Below are 25977 nucleotides of genomic sequence, written 5' to 3'. Positions count from 1 at the left end.
CTTCTGAGCAGTAAGTGTTAACTTCAACCCTGTGGAAGATTGTTCTTCCACAGAGCGTGGGGACGTGTTTCTTTCTGACTGATGGGCTGGCTGCCCTGTTCTGTCTGAACAGGACTCCCTGGATAGTCGTGGATCTGAAGCAGGGAATGAAGGAAGCACTTTTCCCTCTTCTCTCCTCTCTTTATGCTGTGAGAAATCTATCCTCCTCCATGATCCAGGCTTAGTGAACATAACAGATGGGTTTAATCCATAAAAATGAAAAACTTTTCCCATTTCAACTCCATTTCCTGCTCCTCTAAGTAAAACAAAGCTTTCCCTGAGGAAATGATGTAAATGCACTCAAATGTTCTTAAAAGATGCCACATAGCACAAAATATTGCTATACACTAAACCACGAGTTTTTCATTTACATTTCAAAAGAAATATGAGTGTGGTAGTGGAAAAAATACAGATTGGAATTAGGACATGCTTTCACTGTGATCTCCCTCCCCAAAGCATCAATTTCCTTGTCTGGAAAATGGGCTTGGTAAAAATACACACCCTACCTATGTTACAGCATTCCTGTGAAGGATCAAAATAAATAACATACCTGAAAACTTCTAAAATACTACAAAAGGTAAAGTACATTTTTCCTGTCACTGTTACTACAAGGTCCCCACACCAGATTTCCTCAGCAGCTTCAGTCTCTGCCCTTCTCTGCCTGGCAGGGTACACACAACTCATTGCCTTTCGCACAGACACAGGGCATCTTCTGTTACTGCACTTGAGAAGATGCTGGAGTCTACTGATTTCGGGGTAGACAGTCAGGTCCTGCTCCAGCAAACCTTCTGGGGAAATCCATGGAACACTCAACCTGTAACTCCTCCCATAGTCTTTTCAAGACAGATATAGAGAGGGAGCATGAGTCAAGGCCCCTGTAAAAACCGTAATTTCATTGCCAGTATGGGTTTAAACAGCTTTGGTATCCATCTGTAAAATGTCATTCCTGTTGATTCCATCCTAGTAGTTCCAACAATAGAAAATTACAAATCCACCTCCCTCAATAAAATGTATTAAGTCTGCAGTCTCTGTATAATATATGTGCACTCAAGCTACACTAATTTATTCTACAATTACTTTTATTTTTTAGCATTTTTATTTGGCTCTTATGCTACATAATTAATGGTGTTTACATGGAAAGTTTCTCTAATGTAAATGGCATAAGTGGATTATTGAGAAAGCCTTAAAACAAATAACCATTTTTCTCCTTTTAAAATTTTCTTCACTCTCCTCTGAATGTCTGGCACAAGAGCAGAGTTTTTTAAATGTCAAGGGGAATATAGAAATCAGGCTACTGAGATCCATTCTCCCCTGGTAAGACAGACTTGTAATTCTGTTTCCTGTAATGGTTGGCCTGGGGGAGTCAACAGCGACCCCACTGACCCAACACATCCAGACTCAGAAGCCAGTCTTTTCTTTGGGAGGTTGCCACTGTTTTTCTCATGACCTTAAACATAACACAATATCTGGTCCCTACAGATGACTTCCCACAGAGTTTGCGGTACTGGGGATGAGACGTTCATGAGATAAACAAATAAGCTCACTATAAAGACCAGAAAAAAACCAGGGAAGGAAACCTACCAGGCTTCTAAATACCTCCACCATCATGATCACATCACCCAGTTGGGGCAATTACTGGGGCTGTCCCTCCTAGTCAAAGTTCATACTGCATGTTTCTTCAGTGGCAGCACAGGGCCAGGTTACTGTAAAAGAGAGTTGGCATGAATGACAGTCATTAACTGTCAGGACATACATTATTTTTCTAAGGTGTTCTCAAGAGAAAGTGTTAACAACAAAAGCCATTTCTTTGCTCCTGCTCTCTAAGAGGCAAGGCCTGGCAGGAGGGAGTGAAGATGCCTCACTCCTCACCACACGTCCAGCCCTTAGGAGGTCTTGAAGGCAGCCTCGCTCCAGGTCATCGCTGGAAGAACAGGTAATGTGTTTTCTAAAGTACCCTTGGAGTTAACTCAGGAGTTGCGGACCAGGCTCTACAAGCAGGCTTCCTCTAAAGCAGGCTTCTGTCTCAGAACTGACAGCAAAGCTTGCAGGGCCTTGAGATCTAAGAGACAACTCAACCCATGTGAGTTCTGAACGGATGTTCCAGAACACAGAGATCCTTGCACTAGTCCTATCCAGATTCCAAGAGCATAGCTTGGAATTAGAGTCCAGACCTAGAGGACGAGATGGAGATCAAGTGCCTATGACAAGCCCATTCTGAGTGAACAAAATTGCACAAGACCCATGGCTACACTAAGACCTTCATATTCTCTTTTTTTTAAAAAAAAAAATTATTTATTTGGCTGCACTGGATCTTAGTTTCGGCACTCGGGATATTCATTGTGGTGTGCAGGATCTTTAGTTGCAGCATATGCAGTCTAGTTCCCTGACCAGGGATTGGACCCAGGCCCCCTGCGTTGGGAGTGGGGAGTCTTAACCACTGGACCGGCCAGGGAAGTCCCAAGACCTTCATATTCTCTTAAGACTCTTACTTTTCACATCATGTGAACCATGTTAAAATCTATATACATCTCACACTTCATAATTTTGCTATGTAAGATTTTATAATTTTGCTTTTGAAATAATTTAGCTAAAGTAACTAAAGTATGCTGTGATTTCTCAACACTCATCATGTATATTTAAGAACTCTCCCTCAGGAAGAGCATCTCATCTAAAAACTGCTTTCAAATATAACGAAATTGTTTTGAACACTGAATCCAGCAATTAATATAGCTGACGCAGTATTACAGTTTGTAACCATTAATAAATGTTTATTAATTTTTATTTTTTTTGCGGTACGTTGGCCTCTCACTGTTGTGGCCCCTCCCGTTGCGGAGCACAGGCTCCGGACGCTCAGGCTCAGTGGCCATGGCTCACAGGCCCAGCCGCTCCGCGGCACATGGGATCCTCCCGGACCGGGGCACGAACCCGCGTCCCCCGCATCGGCAGGCGGACTCTCAACCACTGCGCCACCAGGGAAGCCCAATGTTTATTAATTTTGCTTTGGCAGATTTTTTTTTAATTTTGGAGACAACAATTTTTCCTGGTCAGACTTCAGACATTTTCCCAAGCTTAGCTCATATGCCCAGCACTGTGAGTCTTACACCTAGAGGTAAACTGGTCCTCTGGGCTCGCAGCACTCAGCCAAGCTCTCCCAAAGTGATTGGGCATCGATTACAGTGAGTTCTCAGGGATGCCCAGCCATTTCACGGGACTTCCACCCTCAATTAAAACACTCATGAGGAGGTCTGAACAATCCAAGAAATTCTTACTAATTAAATTCAAATTCTGAAAATTTGTGAATTTTTGGCTCTTTGGAGAAATTTACCAGTAACCAATGCTAAAAACCTTCACTGGTGGCCTTGGGTGGAGTCATTCTTCTCGTTCAGTGGATGAAATCAGGTGTCATAAATCCAATTTACAGTATTTCTATTCTCCAACAAGAAAAGAGATTTGGAAGCTGATTTGGAGTTGCATTTCTAGGAAGCTTTTCTATCACTCCACAAAGTTATGCATGTACCACCAAGGTGTTTATAACTAGACCCAAGATAACTTCTTTAAAGATAACATACCAGCAACTGTTTGGTGGAGCATAATTTGTCGATTGATTTTTTTTTCTTTTTTAAATTTTTTTCAGATAAATGAGGTCTTATCAAAGTGTATCAACTCCAAAATAATCATAGGTAGTCTGTTGACAGTCACAAAATCCCCTCTTTTGTTAGCACATGTTGAAGTGATAAAGTTAGAATTTGAAAACTCTACTTTCTAGATGTGCCCTCTAAAAGTTATCACATAACCAATGTGGTTTGTTTAGGGGATTCATTCCTGACCTTGGTTTGTTTTGTATCTTCTCTTAAAGCATTGAATACATACTGAGTGCATAGTGGTAAGCTCAGGGATACCGACATCAGACTGCCTGGGGTGGAATCTCAACTCTGCCATTTTCTAGTTCTGAGAACTAGGGCAAGCTACTCAGCCTCCATTTCTTCTTCTGTAAAATGGTACTAACAATACTTAATAGGATTATTCTCAGGATTAATCAAGTTATGAACGTAAAGCTGATGGTGAGCAATCAATAAGTGTTAGTTTTGAGTATTACTCATTATTTTCTCACACCTGATGCTCGTTATTAATGGTTCCCAAACATGCCAGGTCACTTTTCCGTGGACTTTTTTTTTTAAAAGTGTGGCCTTGGTTCTTGTATCTCTCTTTTCACGCGTAACAGCCCAAGCGCGGCCACCCTTCAAAGGGACGATCGGCTCAGACCTGGGATCCACTGATGCCAGCCCGACCGGCCGCGGGCCGGGGCGGAAGTGCGGGGCGGGCGCCTGGCGGCCGGGGCGGAAGTACCGGCGCACAGCGGAAGCGGCGACCCGAGCAGCCGAGCTCAGGTGGGTGCCGGAGGTCGGGTGCCGGCAGTTGGGCGCTCGCGGGGTTCCCCCTGGAGTCGGCACGCGGGCTGGAGAGGGGGGCACGGAAGCCCCACACTGTGCCGCACGCTGCCGATTTCGATTGTCACTACAGGAAATTTAATTAAACCGGGAGCCATAAATCCGTGAACCTCTGGGGGCAAATTATAAGCGTGAGTGTGTGTGTGTGTGTGTGTGTGCGCGCGCGCGATGGCGCTCTGGGAAGTGAACAGAATCACGGGTGGAAAAGGTAGCTTTTTAAGAGGAAGCAGAAAACATCACAACTTTATGCTTCTTCCGTGATTCACAGATGCCCTGCTTCGGATTTATTCGAGTTTTATGAAGTGGTAATATAATCTCGACTGGCTGAGATGACTGCCTTTTTAAATAAATATTTTTGAGCAACCATGTTGACCTTTAATTGAGGGCTGAAAGGTTTAATCGTGGGTGCTGGCAGGAGCACTGTGAGTCCTGGGGCTCTCTGGACTTCCTGTCTGCCTTTGTTGGGCAAAAGCAGCCCTCTGGGTGCTGAACCATGAGAGAATAAATCAGAGACTGTACAGTTCTCAAATACTTAGCCTTGTCAGTCACCCCTGACAAATATCCCTCATACAATTTTTTAAACTAAGTCCAGAGTTACAAAAAGTCCCTACTAAATTGCTACTAACATGAATAGGCAAGTGTCTGTTTCTAAGGCTGTTCTGTTGAAGAACAAGGAGTTTTTTGCCTGGCAGATCTTTATTCTTGTTTCTTAACAGAAAGTATTTTACGTCGTACTTTATATTTTAGAGCACTTAAATCCACAGTATGGCCCAGCTAAACCCCAAGGTTCTCAGCTCCTCCAGGACAGGGATAGCGTCTAAGATCTGTTATGCCCCCCACACTTTCTAGCACATTCCCCAGCATAAGCACGTCTCCTTAACCACACATTACCTTGGTTAGGCAGCCATGAGAGCCATGTCTCAGTGTGGGACTGCTAAAGATGAAGTGGCTATTAGAGGCCACAGTCTTCTCATTTACTAATTATCTCAGGAATACTGTGTGAAAATGCTTATGAAGCTGTCTACCAATATTTACAGCTGTATGCACTGAGATTTAAAACACTTGGAAAAAGAGGTGTGCCCTGGAAATACTGAGTGGTTATAGTAATATTGGGGGTAAGGCAGAACTAATCATGGTTCTGTGTGAAATGTCGTAGTCTAATAACCTGGGTCCTGTTCTGCTGAGGAATTGCCTGGAACCAAAAAGGTCCTGTTGTGAAAATTAAGGTTGGCAGGGCTAGTGTTTTAGAAAGGCAGACTCTGCAGAGTTTCTTTCTTCGTGCTTATTGTGGTCAGTAGTAGCTACCTGCCAAGGAAGGATCAATATTTTTATGTCTCCTTTATCGGAGGAAAATATGGCTATGTGGTTTTCTTTAGATGGATTGATGGCAGGTAAGGAAATAGGAGGATTTTCCAACTTGGGAATTTATTGGACTGTATTTCTATTTTATTCCAGATGCCTGGTTCTCACAGACTTTTAAGTACCCAGAGGCAATGTGGAAGTATGCCTTCAAAATAAGGGTTTTTTTTATTATTAAGGTTTTTGTATTTCATAACATGTGCATACTCCAGCTGGCTGATGCATTTAGTTACTCTAATGCCAGGGCTCAGGGTTTCACACGTAGCAGGACCTTGAAGAGATCTGGTACAAGTAGTACTTTTTTTTTTTATGTTCCTTATTTTAAATCTAATTTTGCCACTGCTTTATTCAAGGAGTGTACATCAGAGGAAGCCAAAAGCCAGCTGGAATAGTTCCTGCATGCAGTTTTAATATTGTTTGCAATTATTTTGAAGGGGAGAAACTATCTGGATCCAGGGATGTGTAGCTACACAGGTAGCAGGGACTAGGTGAGCTTCCTTCATCCTTCCCCTAGTATCACATAGCAAGTTTGAGAGACAAAATTATTTGAGGAAGAATATGCAAAGTGAAAGGTTTGGGCTAAGTTTCACGTAGATATTATTCCACATCCCTACCTTCCCATCTCAGTTACAGCCGCAGAGAACTGGAGGCATGAAAACATTACTCTCTTTTCATTCCAATCCTTACCCAAGATAAGATTTCCAGAGATAGAGGCAAATTCAAAATACCTTCTATTTTAAGAAAGGATTTCAGAGCATTTTACCAGTAATATCTAGTAATAACCATTTTACTGCTATAGGCTTCATCACTTTGGTATTGTATTATTTGTTTGTAAATCTTTCCCCTACCCAAGAGGTGTCCTTAAGGGCAGGGAAAGTATCTTAATCACTTTTATATTTCTAGTATCTGGCATGGTGCCTGGCACATAACAAACACTCAGTACATGGTATAGAAGGGAGGCTGGATCTATAAGGAGTATGAAAGCATCACTGGGAATGCAACAAGGTAGAGAAAACAGTATAAAGCAGTAACCTTTCAAGGAGCTACCAGTGCAGTTATAAATGCTGCAGTTACTAATGCCTCGATAAACAGCTTGGAGTAGGGAAGGGCATATTTGAAAATCTACAGATGGTCACCAAACTGCCTTCCAAAGAGATCTAGCCTGATCAGTTTGCATGGTCTTTGTTATACTGAATAGAGTATGCAAACTAAAAGGCCCCACCAGCCCCCTTTCCACTCTCTCTCAAGGCCTGCCATGCCCAGCTTCTCACCCAAACACCTGTTGAGTGAATATTTTGAAAAGTATCCATTTGAAGGTATGCCAAATTATTAGCTTACCTAGGCCACTAATATCTTGGTTTGGTCCTGCCTTAAGGATAAAGGACTTATGTTTGTTCACTATTTTAAGGCTAGGTTACCCAAATAATATTGAAGGAAACCCACAATCATCTTTTCTACTTTACTAACATTTCAAAAGAGTTCAAAGTTGACAGCTTTGTGTATTGTAATAGGGCAGGCATGTGGTATATGCTGCTTCCTTCTGTTGCCAATGGAATTCCAACAGAAACCAGAATGTTACTACTGGAAACAGATGAACTTCCTCTCATTGTTCCTGTACTTTTTCATATTAATCATGAAATAATGGGGAAGTGGCTTCTACTTTAGTCAGAGGGAAGGACATAAGACTGAATAATTTTTTAAACTCTTTTCTTCTTAAAACATGTAGTTCTTCTAGTCAGCCAAGAGAAAGGATACTGTTATTTAATAGAAATTTAGTCAGCCAAAGCATCTTAGGATATAGACTGGAAAAAAAAAAAATGAGAGAATTCTAAACTCAGCTCTGTTTCTCCAAGTTCGAAAATAAAGTTAATCTGTATCATCTTAGATTTAGAGATCAGAACCTCTTTCTTATAGTAAAAGAATTCTGCCATCCAAAGCTGAGAGTTTTCCTCATTCTCTCCATCCTTAAATGAAATCTTAAACAAAATGTGATATCTGTTATTCAGTATACTCTGAGGATTCATGTATAAAACTTTTTGAGACTTTTTTTGGAAAAAGGGGGTTGAACTTGGAGGTCCCTTGTAGTTCTGAGAATTCTGTGTTGGTCTCATCATACATAAAAATAGGCACTGTTCAAAGAGAAATATAGAGAAAAAAATTGCAGTATAAAAAGCTTTGGTAAAACAGTTTCTTTATCCATAAAGCAAGGGAAATCTCCAAAGTGTCTTGGCATCCAGTTCCAAAATATTAAGATTTTTCTATCAGTGACAAGTTTTAAGTAACAGAATAGGACTCAGAGAATTGCAGAATCTCACATAACTGAGGGTGGCTGAGGCATGACCTCAAGAGTGGATAGTTCCCAACATTCAGGTATTAGTGTCACAAGTCCAAAGAAATGCTGGATTTAATATCTCAAATGTTCCAAAGTCATTTGCTACAAAATGGCTAAAAATGAATGAAGCATCTTTCAGGTCTTGTGTGGTCATGTGGATAACGCGCCTCTTAGGCAAGATGAATTGGAAATGGTGGAGTATTAGTGACAAATGGAAGGCATTGCCTGGGTGGATGGAGTTTGAATTGCAAACAGTTACTTTTGGAAATGAAGTTGTGTGCTTTTTAAATAGCAAGGAAACTGGCATTACTAGCTGGGCACAATAAGACTAAGATGTTTTAATGAAATTGCCTTCTTTCTGGGTCAGTATTAAGTATCAGATATACCTTCAAAGGGAATGGGTTATTTTGGTTAAGAAGGATAATGTGGAGAGGAGTCTGCATAATTCCTTATGTACTTTGTTCCCATCCCTTGAACTAGCATGATTTTGCCGTCATCTGAAATGCTATCTTTATGGAATGAGGGAATTTTCAAATTGGTTTTTAAATTCTATTAAGCCCTCATGTATGATATAACCCAACCACATTATTCAGGCTTTCTTGGCTTTCAGCTTTGCAGCCGTTATGTCTTTTTTTTAACATCTTTATTGGAGTATAATTGCTTTACAATGGTGTGTTAGTTGCTGCTGTTTAACAAAGTGAATCAGCTATACATATACATATATCCCCATATACCCTCCCCGTTGCGCCTCCCTCCCACCCTCCCTATCCCACCCCTCTAGGTGGTCACAAAGCACCGAGCTGATCTTCCTGTGCTATGCAGCTGCTTCCCACTAGCTATCTATTTTACATTTGGTAGTGTATATATGTCCATGCCACTCTCTCACTTCATCCCAGCTTACCCTTCCCCCTCCCCATGTCCTCAAGTCCATTCTCTACATCTGCATCTTTATTCCTGTCCTGCCCCTAGGTTCATCAGAACCATTTTTTTTTTTAGATTCCATATATACGTGTTAGCATACCGTATTTGTTTTTCTCTTTCTGACTTACTTCACTCTGTATGACAGACTCTGTAGGTCCATCCACCTCACTGCAAATAACTCAGTTTCATTTCTTTTTATGGCTGAGTAATATTCCATTGTATATATGTACCACATCTTCTTTATCTGTCTGTGGACACTTAGGTTGCTTCCATGTCCTGGCTATTGTAAATAGAGCTGCAATGAACATTGTGATGCATGTCTCTTTTTGAATTATGGTTTTCTCAGGACATATGCACAGTAGTGGGATTGCTGGGTCATATGGTAGTTCTATTTTTAGTTTTTTAAGGAACCTCCATACTGTTCTCCATAGTGGCTGTATCAATTTACATTCCCACCAACAGTGCAAGAGGGTTCCCTTTTCTCCACACCCTCTCCAGCATTTATTGTTTGTAGATTTTTTGATGATGGCCATTCTGACGGGTGTGAGGTAACACCTCATTGTAGTTTTGATTTGCATTTCTCTAGTGATTAGTAATGTTGAGTATCCTTTCATGTGTTTGTTGGCGATCTGTATATCTTCTTTGGAGAAATGTCTATTTAGGTCTTCTGCCCGTTTTTGGATTGGGTTGTTTGTTTTTTTGATATGGAGCTGCATGAGCTGCTTGTATATTTTGGAGATTAATCCATTGTCAACTGCTTCGTTTGCAAATATTTTCTCCCATTCTGAGGGTTGTCTTTTTGTCTTGTTTATGGTTTCCTTTGCTGTGCAAAATCTTTTAAGTTTCATTAGGTCCCATTTGTTTATTTTTGTTTTTATTTCCATTTCTCTAGGAGGTGGGTCAAAAAGGATTTTGCTGTGATTTATGTCATAGAGTGTTCTGCCTATGTTTTCCTCTAAGAGTTTTATAGTGTCTGGCCTTACATTTAGGTCTTTAATCCATTTTGAGTTTATTTTTGTGTATGGTGTTAGGAAGTGTTCTAATTTCATTCTTTTACATGTAGCTGTCCAGTTTTCCCAGCACCACGTATTGAAAAGCAGCCATTATGTCTTAATAGTACTGAACATTGTTGCACACTCTGAATTCAGAATATGCCTCTGCCCTAGGCCAGATGCTGAGTCAGTATATTTAAGGTTGAGGATAAGGGGAGGGGTACAGTGTGTGCAAGCCCCACTGTGTTAACAAGAATTAGTCCAGAATCCCCTTTGGACCCCTGGGTGCTAGAGGGAGTGTATAGTAACAGTATATTACTGTTCTTTTTATTTTGTGTGTGGTATGCGGGCCTCTCACTGCTGTGGCCTCTCCCGTTGCGGAGCACAGGCTCCGGACGCGCAGGCTCAGCAGCCATGGCTCACGGGCGCAGCCACTCCGCGGCATGTGGGATCTTCCCGGACCGGGTCGCGAACCCGTGTCCCCTGCATCGGCAGGCGGACTCTCAACCACTGCGCCACCAGGGAAGCCCCTATATTACTGTTCTTGATCAGCATCTTCATTTTATTTTTCTTAGCTGAATGTTTTTTTGGAAACCAACCCCGTTACCAAGTAGACTCCTCTGAAGCAATGATCTGGAAAATGTGACTGCTAAGGTCCAAAGATTCTAAAACAAACTCTTGCTTACTCTGAAGATTCCTCCTCCCTTTCATTTCACATTTGTCAGCTTGCTATAGGTCTAGGCAAACACAGCAGCACTTCTGGACATGGAGGAGAATGCCAAGATGATGAGGGTCTGCCATTAAAAATCATTCTTTAAATGTGTCCATCAATAAGAAAGAAACACATTATTCTTCCTTTTCGGAGGCACTTTTCCATCTCAGATGCTCAAACAGTTGCAAGATCAGTGTCCAGCCACCCTAATGTCGCCTCCCCCATTTTCCTGCTGGGTCTTTTCTGATGCCAAGGCTTCCCAGTTATGACTGAGGAGCTAGAGAAGCGAGTTTGCAAAGAGCAAGCCCGTTTACACTTCTGCCCAGATCTGTGTATGAATGTTGGTCCTCTTTTAATGGCCTAGCATTTTAGACTCCTACAGGTAACTACTTCCAAGCCTTTCTTTGGAGACCTTTGACGTCTTGAGTTATTACCATGGCATTTCTTCTGTATGTGGTTTCCCCTTCTCTGATCTGGAAGATATTTAAAAAGCAGAGCCTACGTGCAGAGTTTCTCCTAGTCTCTAAAACGACAGAACAGGACGGGGGTTGTATTTCCATTTTACAGTTGATGAAACAGGCTTAAAGAGATGAGGAACTGCCTAGCATCAGAGAACAAATTAGTGGAATTGCCTGCCTTTGGGGTTTATATTTATGAAATCTGCACACAGAAATGCACCCAGGAATTCAAACATGCTGAATTCCAACTGAAACTCTGTAAGAAAGAGTAACTTTAAAGCTCTAGATGAAGAATCATACCATTTGTGCTTAATTCCCCTGACGAGTTCATGGGAACTATGTTCATTTAAATTTACTTTGACCTCTCTATACAATTTATTCAAAAATACTTTGGAACAAGTTTTGTCTTTAAAGATTATTAATAAATCCAACTTTACCACTGCCTAGGCAGCTTCTGTTTTGATGTACAAGGGTTGGGTTGAAGATATCATTGGTAAAATAATAGTGGTACTGAATTTTCTCTTCCTTGAAAATATAAAGGCAAGTATTGGGAAGGAGCAACTGGAAGGGAAGTGACTTTTGTTCAGAACCTATCAAGGGGAAACCTCTACCCCTTGCAAACTGAATTTCAGTATCCTGTTCTGTAACTATGTGAGACCTGAGTAAGGTAAGCCAATACCTGGTGCCGAGGTATTTGCTGGTCTAGGTATTCAGTCTTAGGAGAAGATAAATATGCTGCGTCTTTAATCAGTGATATCATGTCTTAGGAATTCCTATTTAAGTAATGTTCACAATCTGAAGTTTTCAGCTATTTCTGTTTGAAATATTTTTCAGTTTTGCAATTCCCTATTTCTGAGACTATTATGCCTAGAGTTTTAAATCTTCCTTTTGGAGCCAGTAAAAGCACATTTCAGTCAGTAGAAACATCATCATTATCATTATTAGTAACAATACCTTATTTTTTGTATTATTTAGTAATAAATAGTTAAGCCTTATTTCTCTATTCTGCTTTTTAACTTATACAATGATTTTTACATTTATTATCTCTTTTTAAGACACCCAACCAAATTTTGCTTTTACTCTTCTCCCCTACCCCACTGCCTCCATCCTCAGAAATATCCCCTTTTACTTAAGATGTGAAATTAGGCAAGAGTCAGACAAGGTAGTTCATTTTAGGGGTAGGCATTGGTTGGCAGGTTTCATTCTTTTGGAGCAACATGAGACGTATCTCATCTGATTTGTGGTAGCTTCTTTGACTACCCCATTCTAGTCCAAGCCCTTATCACTCTTTTTGACAGTGGGCCACTCCCCTCTTTCTGGAGACACTTTCTCCTGTTGGCTTCCATGATGGCCCACTTTTCTGATTTTCCTCCTACCTCACCACCCTTTCTACCTCCTTTGCTGGCTCCTCTCTACCCAACTTCTGATGTTGGATAGCCTCAGAGATTTGTCCTGGGTCATCTTCTTTTTCTCTGCTATTTAGATGGTCTCATGATCTCAGGTGTAATTACAGCCCTTAAACTGAGGGAGTCTCGAAATTTTATCTTCAGCCCTGGTTTCTCTCCTGACTACCAAACCTGTACACGCGACTTTCTGCTTGAGTCTCAGCTTGTCCCTCACTGAGCTCCCAGACCCATACATCCCTCAATCTGTTCCTGCCTCAGCTGCCATTTTAGTAAATGGCACTCACCCAGCAGCTCAAAACCAAAACTAGAATAGTCCTTACTGTCATTTTTAATTCCTCATATCCAGTTCATTGGCAGGTCCTTTTGGCCCTGTCCACACCACCCTCCTTTCTCACCTGGACTACGGCAGTAGCCCCTAACTGGGTCCCTGCTTCCACTCTTGACATCCATTCTCATACAGCATTAAAGTCATCTTTTTAATATGTACATGAGGGACTTCTCTGGTGATCCAGTGGTTAAGACTTCACCTTCCAATGCGGGGGGTGAGGGTTCGATCCCTGGTCAGGGAGCTAAGATCCCACATGCCTCGTGGCCAAAACACCAAAACATAAAACAGAAACAATATTGTAACAAATTCAATAAAGACTTTAAAAATGGTCCACATCAAAAAAAAAATCTTTTAAATAAATAACTATAAAATGTACATGAGACCCATCACTTCCCTCCTCTAAATCTAACTGTGTGAAAATAGAACCTCAGTTCTCTAACATCGCCTGTGAGGCCTTAGGTGATCCAACCCCCACTGATGTGTCTCCTCCACTCTTCCCCTTGCTTACTGTGCTTTAGCCACGTGGTCCTTTCTGTTTCTTCCACTAAGTCAAGGTTGTCCTTACCCCAGAGTCTGCACTTACTGTTCCCTCTCCCCAAAATGCTCTTCCTTCAGATCTTTGTACCTTCTCAGCCTTTAGCCTCAGCAAAAATGACACCTGCTCAGAGCATTTTATTTAAAGGACCTGCCTTAGTCACCATCACATCACCTTGTTTCACTCCCTCCCCTCTGCTTACCACTGTCTGATGTTGAGAGACATAAAAGAGTCTCTTTAACTTCCCTATAATATGGACCCCATGAGGCCAGGGACCTGACTTTTCTGTTCACCACTGAACCCAGTACCTATGAGTATCTAAGACATGGAAAACAGTAGGTAATTGTTGAATGAATGATCTCATCCCACACCTGGATTTTCATAATTGAACTCTTTCCCGTCACCATTCTTCTCTCCTTTGCAGCCATCCTGCTCGCTGCTGCCAGATCAATCTCCTAAAACACCGATTTTATCACATCACTCTCGTTTAAAACCCTTCATTGGCTCCCATCCAAAAGGCCACAGCATTCCTACTTCATGCCTTTGTGTCTAACCCGGGCTTCGGAATGCTTCCCCTTTTTCTACGTATCGAAATCCAACATGATTTAGGATCCTTCTCTCGTGAAACCACTTGCAATCTCAGCCCACAGTACTCTTCCTTTCTCTTATGACATTTAAAGTTGCCCATTGGATGTCGCTGTTGTGATCTCTCTTGTATTTATATTGTTTCAGTGAGGAATTTAACTCCCTCCTCCTGAATCTGCTGGAGTACATCTCTCTATAATTCTTGTTGCTTGTATCCAGAATGTGGAGTTGATTTCTCCATGTGAGAGTTTTATTTGGAGGGAAAGAAATGGACTAAACACCAGACAGGATGAAGAAAAAGCAATAATGGCTTATTTTGCTAAGAATTTGAAGCGGTGGGGGGGGGATATGGGGGCAGAGTGTATGTACCAAGTGATGGATATGTAAATGCCATATACCTTCAGTGAAATTATAATCTTACTGGTTAGGCCAGACCCACACTTCAAATAGTTAGAAAACTTTTGCACAAATCAGTGTGTTGAATGCAAATCAACAGAGCACCCATTGCATTCAAACAGTGTAGTAGAGACATCCAGATACTTGGAAACCCCACAGTCATGGTAATAATTTAAAAAAAAATAAAAAGGGGTTTTGTCTGTAGGAACTCATATGACCAGTCATTCCTTTCTGGGACTGATTCTCTACAGGCTTCTCTGCCCCCCATGTGGTAAACCTGTTGGCACTGAAGCCTGGAAGTAGAAGCTGCAGGGAATGGAGTGGACATGCAGGGTATGTCTGCTCAGGGTTTCATGTGTTATGTGGGATCAAATCAGCAGTCCAAATGCATAGCCAGGCGAGGCTGTGGTGATCATTTCGCAATGTATGCAAATATCAAATCATTATGTTTTACACCTGAAACTAATATAATGTTATGTTATTTTTAAAAAAAAGAAAGAATGAAGCTGAGCATGAGGCCATGTACAAGTGGGCCCACAGGTGGGTGGTGAGCTGGGGATCCTTGTTGTAATATCATGTCTGAGTTGGTGCTACCTCCTTGGCAGTTCCCCTGGCCGGGTACCCTGACTGCTGTGGCTGAGGTGCTGAAAAAGCGCCTGAGATCTCACGCACGCAGGAAGTGAGGGCCCCGCCCCAGGTTGCCTTCCACCCCCTACCCTCTGTTTCTGTTCTGTAGCCTAATTCTAACCCTGCTTAGCCCCTTGGAATTGACACCTCAAAGTATCTGCTCAATTTGCAGCTTTGATTGTGTCTCTATATGCTGCGTGTCCTTGTCACTCTTGGCTCCACACTTGGACCCAAGATCCTAGGGTAGGCTCTCACTTGTTTGGGAGAGAGGGAGGTTTGGACACAGCTGACTGACCAAAAGCATATAAGACCACTGGGGAGGCATCATTTGTCCCTGTTTCCCTGGATTAGGTAGAGCCCAGTGACCCAGATGAGTCCCCTAAGAGCAACCTCACCTCATTACATAAACTTTCAGTAATCTAAAATAATGGATTTTGTTCCCAAGAGAGGGATGTGTTGTGTGTGTGTGCACGCGCATGTGTTTCTAGTCATTGTGTAAAAATAGGAATGCTGTACTTAGATGGTAAAGAATGTGAAATGGAGCACTTAACATCTCACATGGCATAAAGGACGGGACGGAAGCCCTGAGCCTCTCTTTCTGGAACACAGGTTCAGCGAGAGTGACGGTAATAGTGTTTGGTTAATGTCCGCTCAGCATTAAATTTACATTGTATTCTTGTGAAGAAGCTCCAACATTATCTGTTAATAATGAAGGCAGTACCTGAGTTTATATAAACTTTCTGATTTTGCACATGAGCTAAGAACACTGCAGCTTGCTGATGAGGGATCATATGAGCTTGGAGATTTGGTGTGCTCAAGGACTCTTCATATGAATAAAAATTCTGGTCAGTGAAGGTCAGTGTCTCTACTCAAGCAAGAACAATGTTGTTTCCCTTCTAATGAGACACACACAGCATTTGAAGAATCCAAGAACCCCACATAAGTGATGTGCAGCCATAGCCTGGGCGGCTCCTCATGCAAGAAATGAATAATCCTTAATAAAGGCTCAAATGACCCTGGCTTCCTTCTATGCAATAATCAGTTGTTTTAATGGTATGTCCTTCAGTGCTTCGCAGGGAAAATTCTATATCTTGCTTCAAGGAGGGCTGAATTGGTCCAGTGAGTCCTCCTCCATGTTGTTATTTGATTCTGCCATAAAGACCACTGAAGTCGGCCTCAGTTTTGTTGAAAAGCCAGCATTCCCTTTCTCTTTCAGGGTGATCCATGCCTCTGAGCGGCAGTGGACTTGAAACAGCAGGAGTCACCATCTTTATTGTTAGGCTGTGGAATTTGTTTTAGGCACATTCTAAATCCAGTGTTATGCTTTTTTTTTTTGTCTGTGACAAAGGTGACCCAATTGTGCTTCTTTGATATTATGAACACATCTCTTTTTGCTCATATCACAGAGGCATGTAACAAAATACAGAGGATAAAATTGTGTCTTTGTGTATAGTAAGGACACACACTTCATGACTAAATTCAGTGACATAATCAAAATGGTGCTGTCCTCCCACAGTCATGAGCCAACAGGCATAGACCACCTTTCAGAGTATTTCTTATAGTGCTGAGATACTGTTCAAAAATAATAGAACTAATGAAAATGTCACATTGTCAGCGTAGCCAATATTAAGATTTTACTTCAAGAAAGCATGATGGGGTGACTGTGACATTGACAGCAGTGGTGTTAGGGTTTGGGGTGTTCCAGTTGGAGTGTATCATTTTTCATTTTACTTTTTATTTCTAGAACAAAGTGAACTCCAGTGTTCAGAACTTTAGCCATAATATCTTATTTCTGCCTAGGAGAGGTATGGGAATTCTTTTTTGTATCAGACTCTAATATAATTTTATAATACAGTGCCAACAAAGAAATAAGTTAATTTAACAATATGGTAAAACGCACGTGTCCTCGTGCGCTAGAGCATTTGGAAAATATGCAGGTAGTAAAATTGCATAATGCTAATGCATTTCTCAGTAAACAAATGTGCCATGTTTAAGTGATTAAATACATATTTAAAAAAGGAGAAATAGAGACTAACATGGAAAAGAGAACTAGTTTTAAACAAGATGGTTGTGGCATCTCTGAAGACTTTACTTAGCTTTTTGGGTTGGTTGAACAAGTATTCTAGCAAATCTGGAAAGAAGAGCAACTCTGTTTACTCTGACAGGTTTTATTTGTCTTGGTTGCAACCAAGACCACATGCTGTGTTTCGTCATGTTGGAAATACTGAAGCAGATTTCCATTGTGAATGTGAATTTTTTTTTTTTTTAACAAAAGCCTTAACACCTCAGTCTCAACTCAGTTAGGTGAAAGCAGTAAGTTTTCCATTCCTTACCAGCCTGACATCAATAAATCTTAAATCCCTCCACCAAAAGCACACAGCTGCCGTTCACTGTCCTGGTTGTAACCTTAGGTCACTGCCTTAGATAGCCTGCTCTTTCTCATTTCCAAGAGCTATCTTTCTACCTTTACTCTCACAAAACTGATTTTTAAAATTTTCTTTCTCCTTCATTTTATACAATTTCTTTAACTTCATACCCTAGGAGGGTGTGCCACTGTTGGCGTAAGGCCTTGCCAAAACCAACGATGCAGAAATTTCTACCTGTCGTAAACATGGCTAGCATTCCATTGATACTTCCCCTTCCTCCCGCTGCGGAGCACAGGCTCCGGACACGCAGGCTCAGCGGCCATGGCTCACGGGCCCAGCCGCTCCGCGGCATGTGGGATCCTCCCGGACCGAGGCACGAACCCGCGTGCCCTGCATTGGCAGGTGGACTCTCAACCACTGCACCACCAGGGAAGCCCTCCCCTTCCTTTATATCCTCTGTAGACAGAGCCATGTTTGGAAGCTATTGTCTCCAACCACATTCACCTATTGGACTGTTGGTTCTGCTGAATTTATGGAACATATGTATACCAGGGCTTATCACTTAGTTGAAAGCAGCACAGCATATTGTGAAATTGTTTAGATCCATTTTCCTCCTTAGAATAATGCTGGGTCCTTGCAAAATCTTTATCACATTCCTTTTTTATGCATTATCAGGACCATTTAGTTAGCAGGGAGATCCAGGGAGAAGTGGAAGACTAAGGATTTAAGAGAGAAGGAAAGATTATAGTTTTCACAGATCAGAATCCAATCCTTTTGTCCCGTCTTCCTTACTCTTTTTTGATATGGATTTAGTGCTTTTCTCTAAAGTCATATCATTCTGTTTGAAATGAGTTTAAAGCTAATCTTATGCTGAGAAGCCTGCTCACCAGTAGAGATTAGTACATAATTATTACAGGCACGCTCTCTGGAGCAGAGCAGGAGGAGATTCAAGGTGGTGGTGAAGGGGCTGGGACCAGCTGCAGCACCCTGGCCTGCATCTTGTGGACACCGTGAGGAGCACTGACTTTTAGTTAGGATATGAGATCCGCCCACATAGTGACTGCTGTGCACACTGAGTGTCTGATCAGGGTTAGAGGTGAGACTAAAGATGGAGGGAAAGGCTCACTCCAGTACTATTAACATTCGAACAACTATTTGAACACCTACTATGTACCGGGTTAATTGTAGATGCTCGGGAATATTGGGGTGAACAAGTGTCTGCTCCTATGGAACTCATGTTGTAGTAGAGGGGACATATAGGTAAAGAAATAATTTTAGATAGTGAAGGATAAAAGAAAACTGCAGCAAGATATGAGGAAGAAGAGTGGTGGACTGGCCCACATTGGTAAGGTAGTCACTAAGGCATCTCTAAGGAGGTGACATAAGCCCAGGCCAGATGAGAAGCTACTTAAGAGTTTTTCATGCAGAGGAACAGCAAGTACAGAAATCCTGATGAAGAAATGATCTTTGGTTATTCAAGGAACAGAAAGAGAATCTTTGTGCTGCAAGTTGCCAAGATAAGGGAGGGGAAACTGATAGATGAAGTTGGAGAGATAAAGAGAAGTTAAGAAATGAAGATATCAGGAATGAATTCATGCAAGGAATATTGATAAGTGATAAAGTCAACAGTGCATATGTGTTTTAAAAGTGAAATCATCATATCTGTAGTTTAAAGGACAAAGCTGGAGGCTCAGTAGAATACCTAGGAATAAGTAGGGTGTCTTATGTCGAGCAAAGTAGCAGGATGAGAGAGCTTCAAAGCCTAGTGTTTGACATGCTGCTATTACCAAGCTGTTCTTATTGGAATATCTCCAGTAGAAACACTAGTACATTTGTGGATGTTTTAAAAAATGATGACCATCTCCTTTTAAAATACTTCTTAGAAAAGCTGAGTAGATTTTTGTTTTTGACAGGTTGACTCAGCCTAACCTCCCCTATAAGTTCCTCTAAGGACAGCTCTGTGTTTCCCCACCTCTTGCAGCAGAGGGGCATAAATCTTGTAAGTAATAGCCTTAACCTTCAGGTACAGACTTGTGCTTCTTGCTTACTATCTCCTTTACCATGAAGGTGGCTGGGCATTGTTGAATGCTTACCTATAAGATAAGGTATCTCTGTGAATAAAAACCATTTCAGGAAACTTCCCACATTTTAGGGGACCATCAGGATGCTAGCAAAATCTGCAGGTGAAATTTAATTTTTTATTCTAATTAACAAACCCATGGAATTTGCTTACAGAAACCAAGTGATTAGACATACAACTAATCCATACATTTGGATTTTTTCCCATTCTAAATTCTAAATTTGGAATACAGTGAATATTGAGGCATCATGAAGACTTGCCAAACATCTTGGCCTCTCTGACACTCCTGGACACCAAGAAGCACATCTGAAGTCTTCAAATTCCATCATAGATTTGCAGCTTACTGTTTCTGTTATAAAGAGCAAAGTCTAGGGCACATAAGTTTACTGTCTCTTTTTCTTTTGGCAGAATTAAGATGCTCTGGTTTCAAGGAAATAGCATGCAACTTGCCAAACACTCCTTTCAACTGCTCTTGAGAAATCTATCTGCCTCCAAGACTGCTCTGCCTGTGCTAACCTTATTCACAAAGGTACAGAATAAAAAGTAAAATCACTACTTTAAAAACATAAAGGATTAAAATGTTGGGTGAAGAAAGTTGTACATTTAAGAAAGGGGAAAAATGTTGAAAGGAAAGCAATGGTATAAATTTTCTTCAGACATGCTCCTCAATTTTTCAGTTCCAGTTACAATAGTGGTAACTCTTTATCCTACCCAGATACTTCATTGTGTCACTGTTATCAGGAGGTAAATTAATATATTTAATCGTCATCTGATCCATACATTGAAAGAAAAGCACTATCAGGTGTTTACAAGTGTATCACTTAGAAATATAGTCAACTCTTATTATTTGTGATAGTCATGTTCTATAAAGTCACCACAAACACTGAATTAGCAAGTACTGAACCACTGCTCCTAGGGCAAATATAGGGTTAGGTTCCTATGAGCTTCTGGTCACAACATTTTTGAACTGATCAATACATAACCTTGTTTTATGTGTGTTTCCGTTTAAAGGCATCTTATTTAACATATATTGTTGATTCATTAACACTGAGCTCAGGGCCAACAGCACTGTAACTTATGCCTGAACAAAGCTTATCTAACAAAGTATTTTCTCCGTAAGGCACATCACAGCCTTCTTATGCTTAGAAACATTGGACAGCACTTCAGCACTACGCTTGGGCCATTTTAAATTGCAAAATAACCAAGAAAAAGCACAAAAATGCAAAAAGAGTGGCACTAAGTAGAAAAGGACACTTGTTTACAGTATGAGAGCTGGAACAAGAAGGCAGAGCATCATCCTGTCCCACCTCAGCCAGAAATGTGCACTTTAAGCAACTCAAATTTTTCGCTGCTCTATGCACCTGCATGTCTGTGAATGACTACAAAAACTTGGGTATTGATTTTAGGGTTACAAATAAGTTTTAGCTAATAGATGAATTCACAAATACAGAATCCACAAATAATGGACTGACTGTACTTATTTTCTTACCCCTAACACTGGTTTTAAGCTATAAAGCAAGGTTAAATTTTTAAGAGCTTTTTCCTCTAAAATTTATAAGACAAACATTATGGATTTCCTTTTGCTAGTTAACATTACTTTGTGTGATTTGTAATCAAAAAGGAAATAAAGTTCAGGGTAATAGAATTACCTTTAGTGAATAATACTGCAATTCAAACAAAAAAGGTCTCTTGTTTGATAGATTTTTTTCAGATTTCAGACATTTTAGCAATTTGAATATATCTGACAGTTATCTAATAACAAAGTTTAAGTCTTTTAAAAATTTATTGAAAATAGTTAATCTTTACTTTTCATATTCATAAGTATATATTGCATTATTATGGAACAAAACTATTTCATCATTTGTGTCTACATATGAGAAATGTATGTGAAAATTAACCACAAAAATAAAATAATCCCTTAAGGCTAATGGTGCTCACTCAGCCTAACTATTCTGCACTATTTTTCAGTTTGAACAACAGCCAAGTTAGCCAAAAACATGTGCCAAAGCAAAACACACTAATCTTCCATTCAGCTTAAAATTTGTACCAAACCCTTCATTTGTGTCATTAGACATATAATAAGACATTATTCTCACCTCCCGGAGTTCACAGTCCTCTGAAAGAAAAAGTACAGTATCAGGTCTCTTTCAGTTATAAATAACAGAAAGTACTACCCAGAGTGGCTTAAACAAAAAAAGGATTTTATGCATTAGTCTGGTTTCAGGAGTAGCTTGATTCTGAGACTTAAGCACATTACCAGTCTCTTCAGCACTGCATTCTCTAGGTTAAATCAGTTCACACTCTGGCTCTTCATATGGATAACTGCAGCGATCCCAAGCCTCAGATCTCACATTTCAGGTATCTACAGAAACTCCAGCAAAACCCTCACACTATCCTTTGGCTCTGATTGGCCGATCCCTGAGCCATTTGTAGTCGAAGGGCTATGATGTGCTGGATGCCTCAGCCTAAATCAGGTGTTCCACCCCCGTTCAGGGAGGAGTCAGCCACATGCTGAGAGCAGTTCTGTAAGGCAAAATCACAGCATTCTTGCTACAAGAAAGGGGAATGGGTGGTAGACAGCCAACCCACCAAATGTCCACTACAATTCAGGGATAGGGTAAATAAGTGCTGTATTGGCACCACTGAAAATCCTAGACAAGGATGTACAAGTGTTCCAGACCACTGGGTCTTGTCATTTTTCAGCTCATAGATTTCTTTAAAATTTGATGACCTTTCCTCATAAAAATATATACAAACGTGATAATTTGCCCAGACTTCCATAGTCCCTGGGTTGTTTGTTTCGTTTTGTTTCTGGCTGCACTGCACAGCTTGTGGGATCTTAGTTCCCCAACCAGAGTTGGAACCCAGGCTCACAGCAGTGAAAGCATGGAGTCTTAACCACTGGACCACCAGGGAATTCCCGTTCTCTGTGTTTTAAAAAAATAAAATAAAAAACCTGATCCTAGCTCTACTAAAGTTTTTTTTTTATTATAAAAGCAAATAGTACCAAATTTGGTACTTCTGCAATTTCACTGGTTCTTGTTTTGCTTTTAAGATCCTCTCTTGACTTTTTGAAACTTTCTCAGAGAATTTTAACGTGGTTATCTTAAAAATCAAAGACTGGGCTTCCCTGGTGGCTCAGTGGTTAAGAATCTGCCTGCCAATGCAAGGGGACATGGGTTGGAGCCCTGGTCCGGGAAGATCCCACATGCCATAGAGCAACTAAGCCCGTGCGCCACAACTACTGAGCCCATGCGCCACAACTACTGAAGCCCACGTGCCTAGAGCCCGTGCTCTGCAACAAAAGAAGCCACCACAATGAGAAGCCCGTGCACTGCAACAAAGAGTATCCCCCGCTTGCTGCAACCAGAGAAAGCCCACCGCAGCAACAAAGACCCAACACAGCCAAAAATAAATAAATAAATTTTTTAAAAGTCACAGACTATCCATAATCTATTTATCGATAATGCTAAAATAACATAATGAGCCCTGAAGCAGAAAAATACGGCCAGAAGGACCTTTCTGAAGGAAAACTGTCTTTTGATGATCCAGGTTCTTATTTCAAAATAAGGTGAGTTAAGCTGGAGGAAGGGCCTCCATAACAGCTCATCTTTTCCTGTCATGTTAAAAAGCAGGTTTTATATAAGCATCAGTAATGTTGAATCTATTTTTAGCTCATACAAGAGAACCTACAGTAGTACCTGTTCATTGAGTCAAGTCCTGAGAAGCCTTTAAAATCTGCCAGTGATCCACAGCATTCTCGGCAGACTTCTCCTCTAGATGGTTAGGGTGCAAACAACAACGGGCACTAAAACTCGCTTGCTCCTAAGGTGGAGAGTTAGTCTGGGAAACCTACTGCTGACACTTGTAATGAGAAAACTGACGAAACATTGAAGAGTTGGTACAATCATCACCCAAAGTAAAGAGATTTTTCCCTTTTAAAGATGGGACGATCACTATCTAACTCCATCCCAATGGGTTATTAGGAAAAACAGGCTTGGGAATCCCCTGGCAGTCCAGTGGTTAGGACTTTGCACTTTCACTGCCATGGGCCCGGGTTCAATCCCTGGTCGGCGAACTAAGATCCTGCAAGCCGTGTGGCGCGGCCAAAAAAAACAAAAACAAAACCAAAACACAGAAAAACAGGCTGGCAAATCTCAGTGCCCCCCAATCAAAACAGACTTTAAGACATTCTGGTGATGTCAGCCAGGCCTGGAAGGTGCTCCTGACCTAGGAAGGACAAAGCCCTAGGACTATAAATGATATGGAAAATAATGTTCCTAGATATCAATTAGATGAAGGCAGTAACAAAAAACTGTAAGCATCTAAATGTATTGTGTGTACATATACATACACACATATATGTGTAACAAATATAAGCATCAACATTTAGTAGATAGATTTATTTGTCAAGAAAAATCAAAACACAACTAAAAAATGCTGAAAGCCCATTTACCATGAAATACTAGCTATTTATAAGATTCTGTGGCAGTGTTTTGCTTTGGAAAATAAAACAGTATAACCTGGTAGAAAACTGTCCTTTAAAATAAGTATAATCTGCTTCTTGTGGTTTTTGTCAGGCTGAATGCCATTCTTTGGGTTTAATGGCTTTTTTCGTCCTGTAGGATCCGTGCCCCCTTTGTGATGAAGCCAAGGAAGTACTGGAGCCTTATAAAAACAGGGTAATATAATACAGTGTGGCTTTATGTATATGGAATAGATACTGTATGTAGTATAAAGTGTCTGCCTGGATCCTTTAAGAGATTGAATGATTTTTTCATTTAAATTTTCTTGAGAGAGATTTTAGTGCTGATTTCCATAAAAGTCATTACACCTAAGTGTTTTTCTCTGAGCAGTACTGGTTTTCTTACTCTGACTCTTAAAATGAGTCAAAGTTAACTAGCAGGTACAGCATTTGGGCCTTCTGTTAAGTTTTTGTCCCTATTCCTTTTATCTTATGTTGTCATTTCCATGAAAGTGTTTTCCTGTAGCAAACCATGACACCTTTCCCAATCTTACAGCCAAAACATGTCTTTCTTGATTCTCAGGCAGCTTCCCAGTTGGGACATTGTTTATTTCATTGGGAACTGAGTAGTACCTGGATGCTGAACCTAACAGATGTAACAGAAAAGTAGCAAAATTAGGGAATGTAAAGAAATCAATCAGGTTATGGAATTCAGGGTCATTAGCTGACTGTGGACCTCAAACAACAACAGTAAAAACCTCTCAGCATTAGAAGCAGTCTGGGGATCAGTTTGTCACTACAGCCGTTGCGTTGTTCCATGTTCTCTGAAATCTAGAGCTTTAGTCTCTCTCTGTTTCAGTTTATTTTACAGGAGGTGGACATCACACTTCCAGAAAACTCTGCTTGGTATGACAGATATAAATTTGACATCCCCGTCTTTCATTTGAATGGCCAGTTTCTGATGATGCATCGAGTAGACGTCTCAAAACTTGAAAAACAGCTCCAGAAACTTGAGCAGCAAGGTGCGGGAGGCTGATGAACGCCCTCAGGATTTTCCACCCTCTCTGTCCAGAACTCATTTTCCTGAGGAAATGACTGTGGCCTCATGCTCCTTTTGCCACTTTCACACAGCTCTAAGGATGTTCTGAACTCAGTGGTGCCAAATAAATGGTAATATTCCTCTTGTGATTAATGGAAGTACCAATGTGGGAACTGTTTACCTGTTGGCATTTTATAAAATAAGAGGAGTGTATTGGCAGGGAGGGGATGATGGAAGGCGGGAGAAATCTACTTGTTTTATTTATTTTTCTCCTTTGTATTAGTATGGAAGCATTTCACATTCACTGGACAGAGCCGTTTATAGGAAAAATGCTCTGTGACCCTGTTGCTGCCCTAAGGGCTTAACTTTTTTTTTTTTTTTTTTTTTTTTTGCTGTATGCGGGCCTCTCCCGTTGCGGAGCACAGGCTCCGGACGCGTAGGCTCAGCGGCCATGGCTCACGAGCCCGGCCGCTCCGCGGCATGTGGGATCCTCTCGGACCAGGGCACGAACCCGTGTCCCCTGCATCGGCAGGCGGACTCTCAACCACTGCGCCACCAGGGAAGCCCAGGGCTTAACTTTTTAATGAAAGAATAAATGTTCTTCCACTTGGTAGATAAAGTGAAATGTGAATTGTTAATAACTGTGCACAGTCAATAAAAGGATGTTTTAACAAATACATCTGCATGAAGTCTATCTCAGAGGAATTTAATAATACCTGTTTAAAATTAGAGCTCTTTTTTTTTGGATAGAAGAGAATAATTATCCTAGCCAAAGACACTTCGTTTGAGAAAAACAAAAGACTTAAACCCCAAAATGTATATAAGAATCTCAACGTGCTTTACAGGTAGTCAGTAAAGTGATTTGTAATATTTGAGTACTGCCTTTGAT

At 40.9% G+C, this 25977-nt stretch overlaps 2 protein-coding genes across 7 annotated transcripts in view; one reads left to right on the top strand and one right to left on the bottom strand.

Moving 5' to 3' along the window:
- The window catches only part of MEGF10 (multiple EGF like domains 10), a 372223-nt gene that overhangs the window by 323524 nt on the left and 22722 nt on the right, over positions 1–25977 (bottom strand). The window contains exon 4 of one of the 4 annotated variants that reach the window (XM_073802465.1): positions 1621–1742. The exons of the other annotated variants lie outside the window; for them this stretch is intronic. The gene's annotated coding sequence lies outside the window, so the exon portion shown is untranslated. The remainder of the gene's footprint in view (positions 1–1620; positions 1743–25977) is intronic. 4 annotated transcript variants of the gene reach the window in all.
- On the top strand, positions 4296–25763 carry C3H5orf63 (chromosome 3 C5orf63 homolog). 3 transcript variants are annotated; one of them, XM_019924333.3, is made up of 4 exons: positions 4296–4427; positions 19993–20113; positions 24210–24266; positions 24909–25763. In XM_019924333.3, the coding sequence occupies exons 2-4, from the start codon at positions 20000–20002 to the stop codon at positions 25083–25085; spliced, it is 348 nt and encodes a 115-aa protein (XP_019779892.1). In that variant the 5' UTR covers positions 4296–4427; positions 19993–19999; the 3' UTR covers positions 25086–25763. The 3 variants fall into 3 exon arrangements, with proteins under 3 accessions (XP_019779892.1, XP_019779894.1, XP_019779895.1); XM_019924335.3 differs by lacking the exon at positions 4296–4427 and adding an exon at positions 4501–4618; XM_019924336.3 differs by lacking the exon at positions 4296–4427 and adding an exon at positions 18513–19503.

Source organism: Tursiops truncatus, chromosome 3 (assembly GCF_011762595.2).
Source record: "Tursiops truncatus isolate mTurTru1 chromosome 3, mTurTru1.mat.Y, whole genome shotgun sequence".
NCBI lineage: Eukaryota > Metazoa > Chordata > Mammalia > Artiodactyla > Delphinidae > Tursiops > Tursiops truncatus.
The sequence above is the reverse complement of the archived record's forward strand: the minus strand, read 5'-3'. Positions and strand labels throughout refer to the sequence as shown.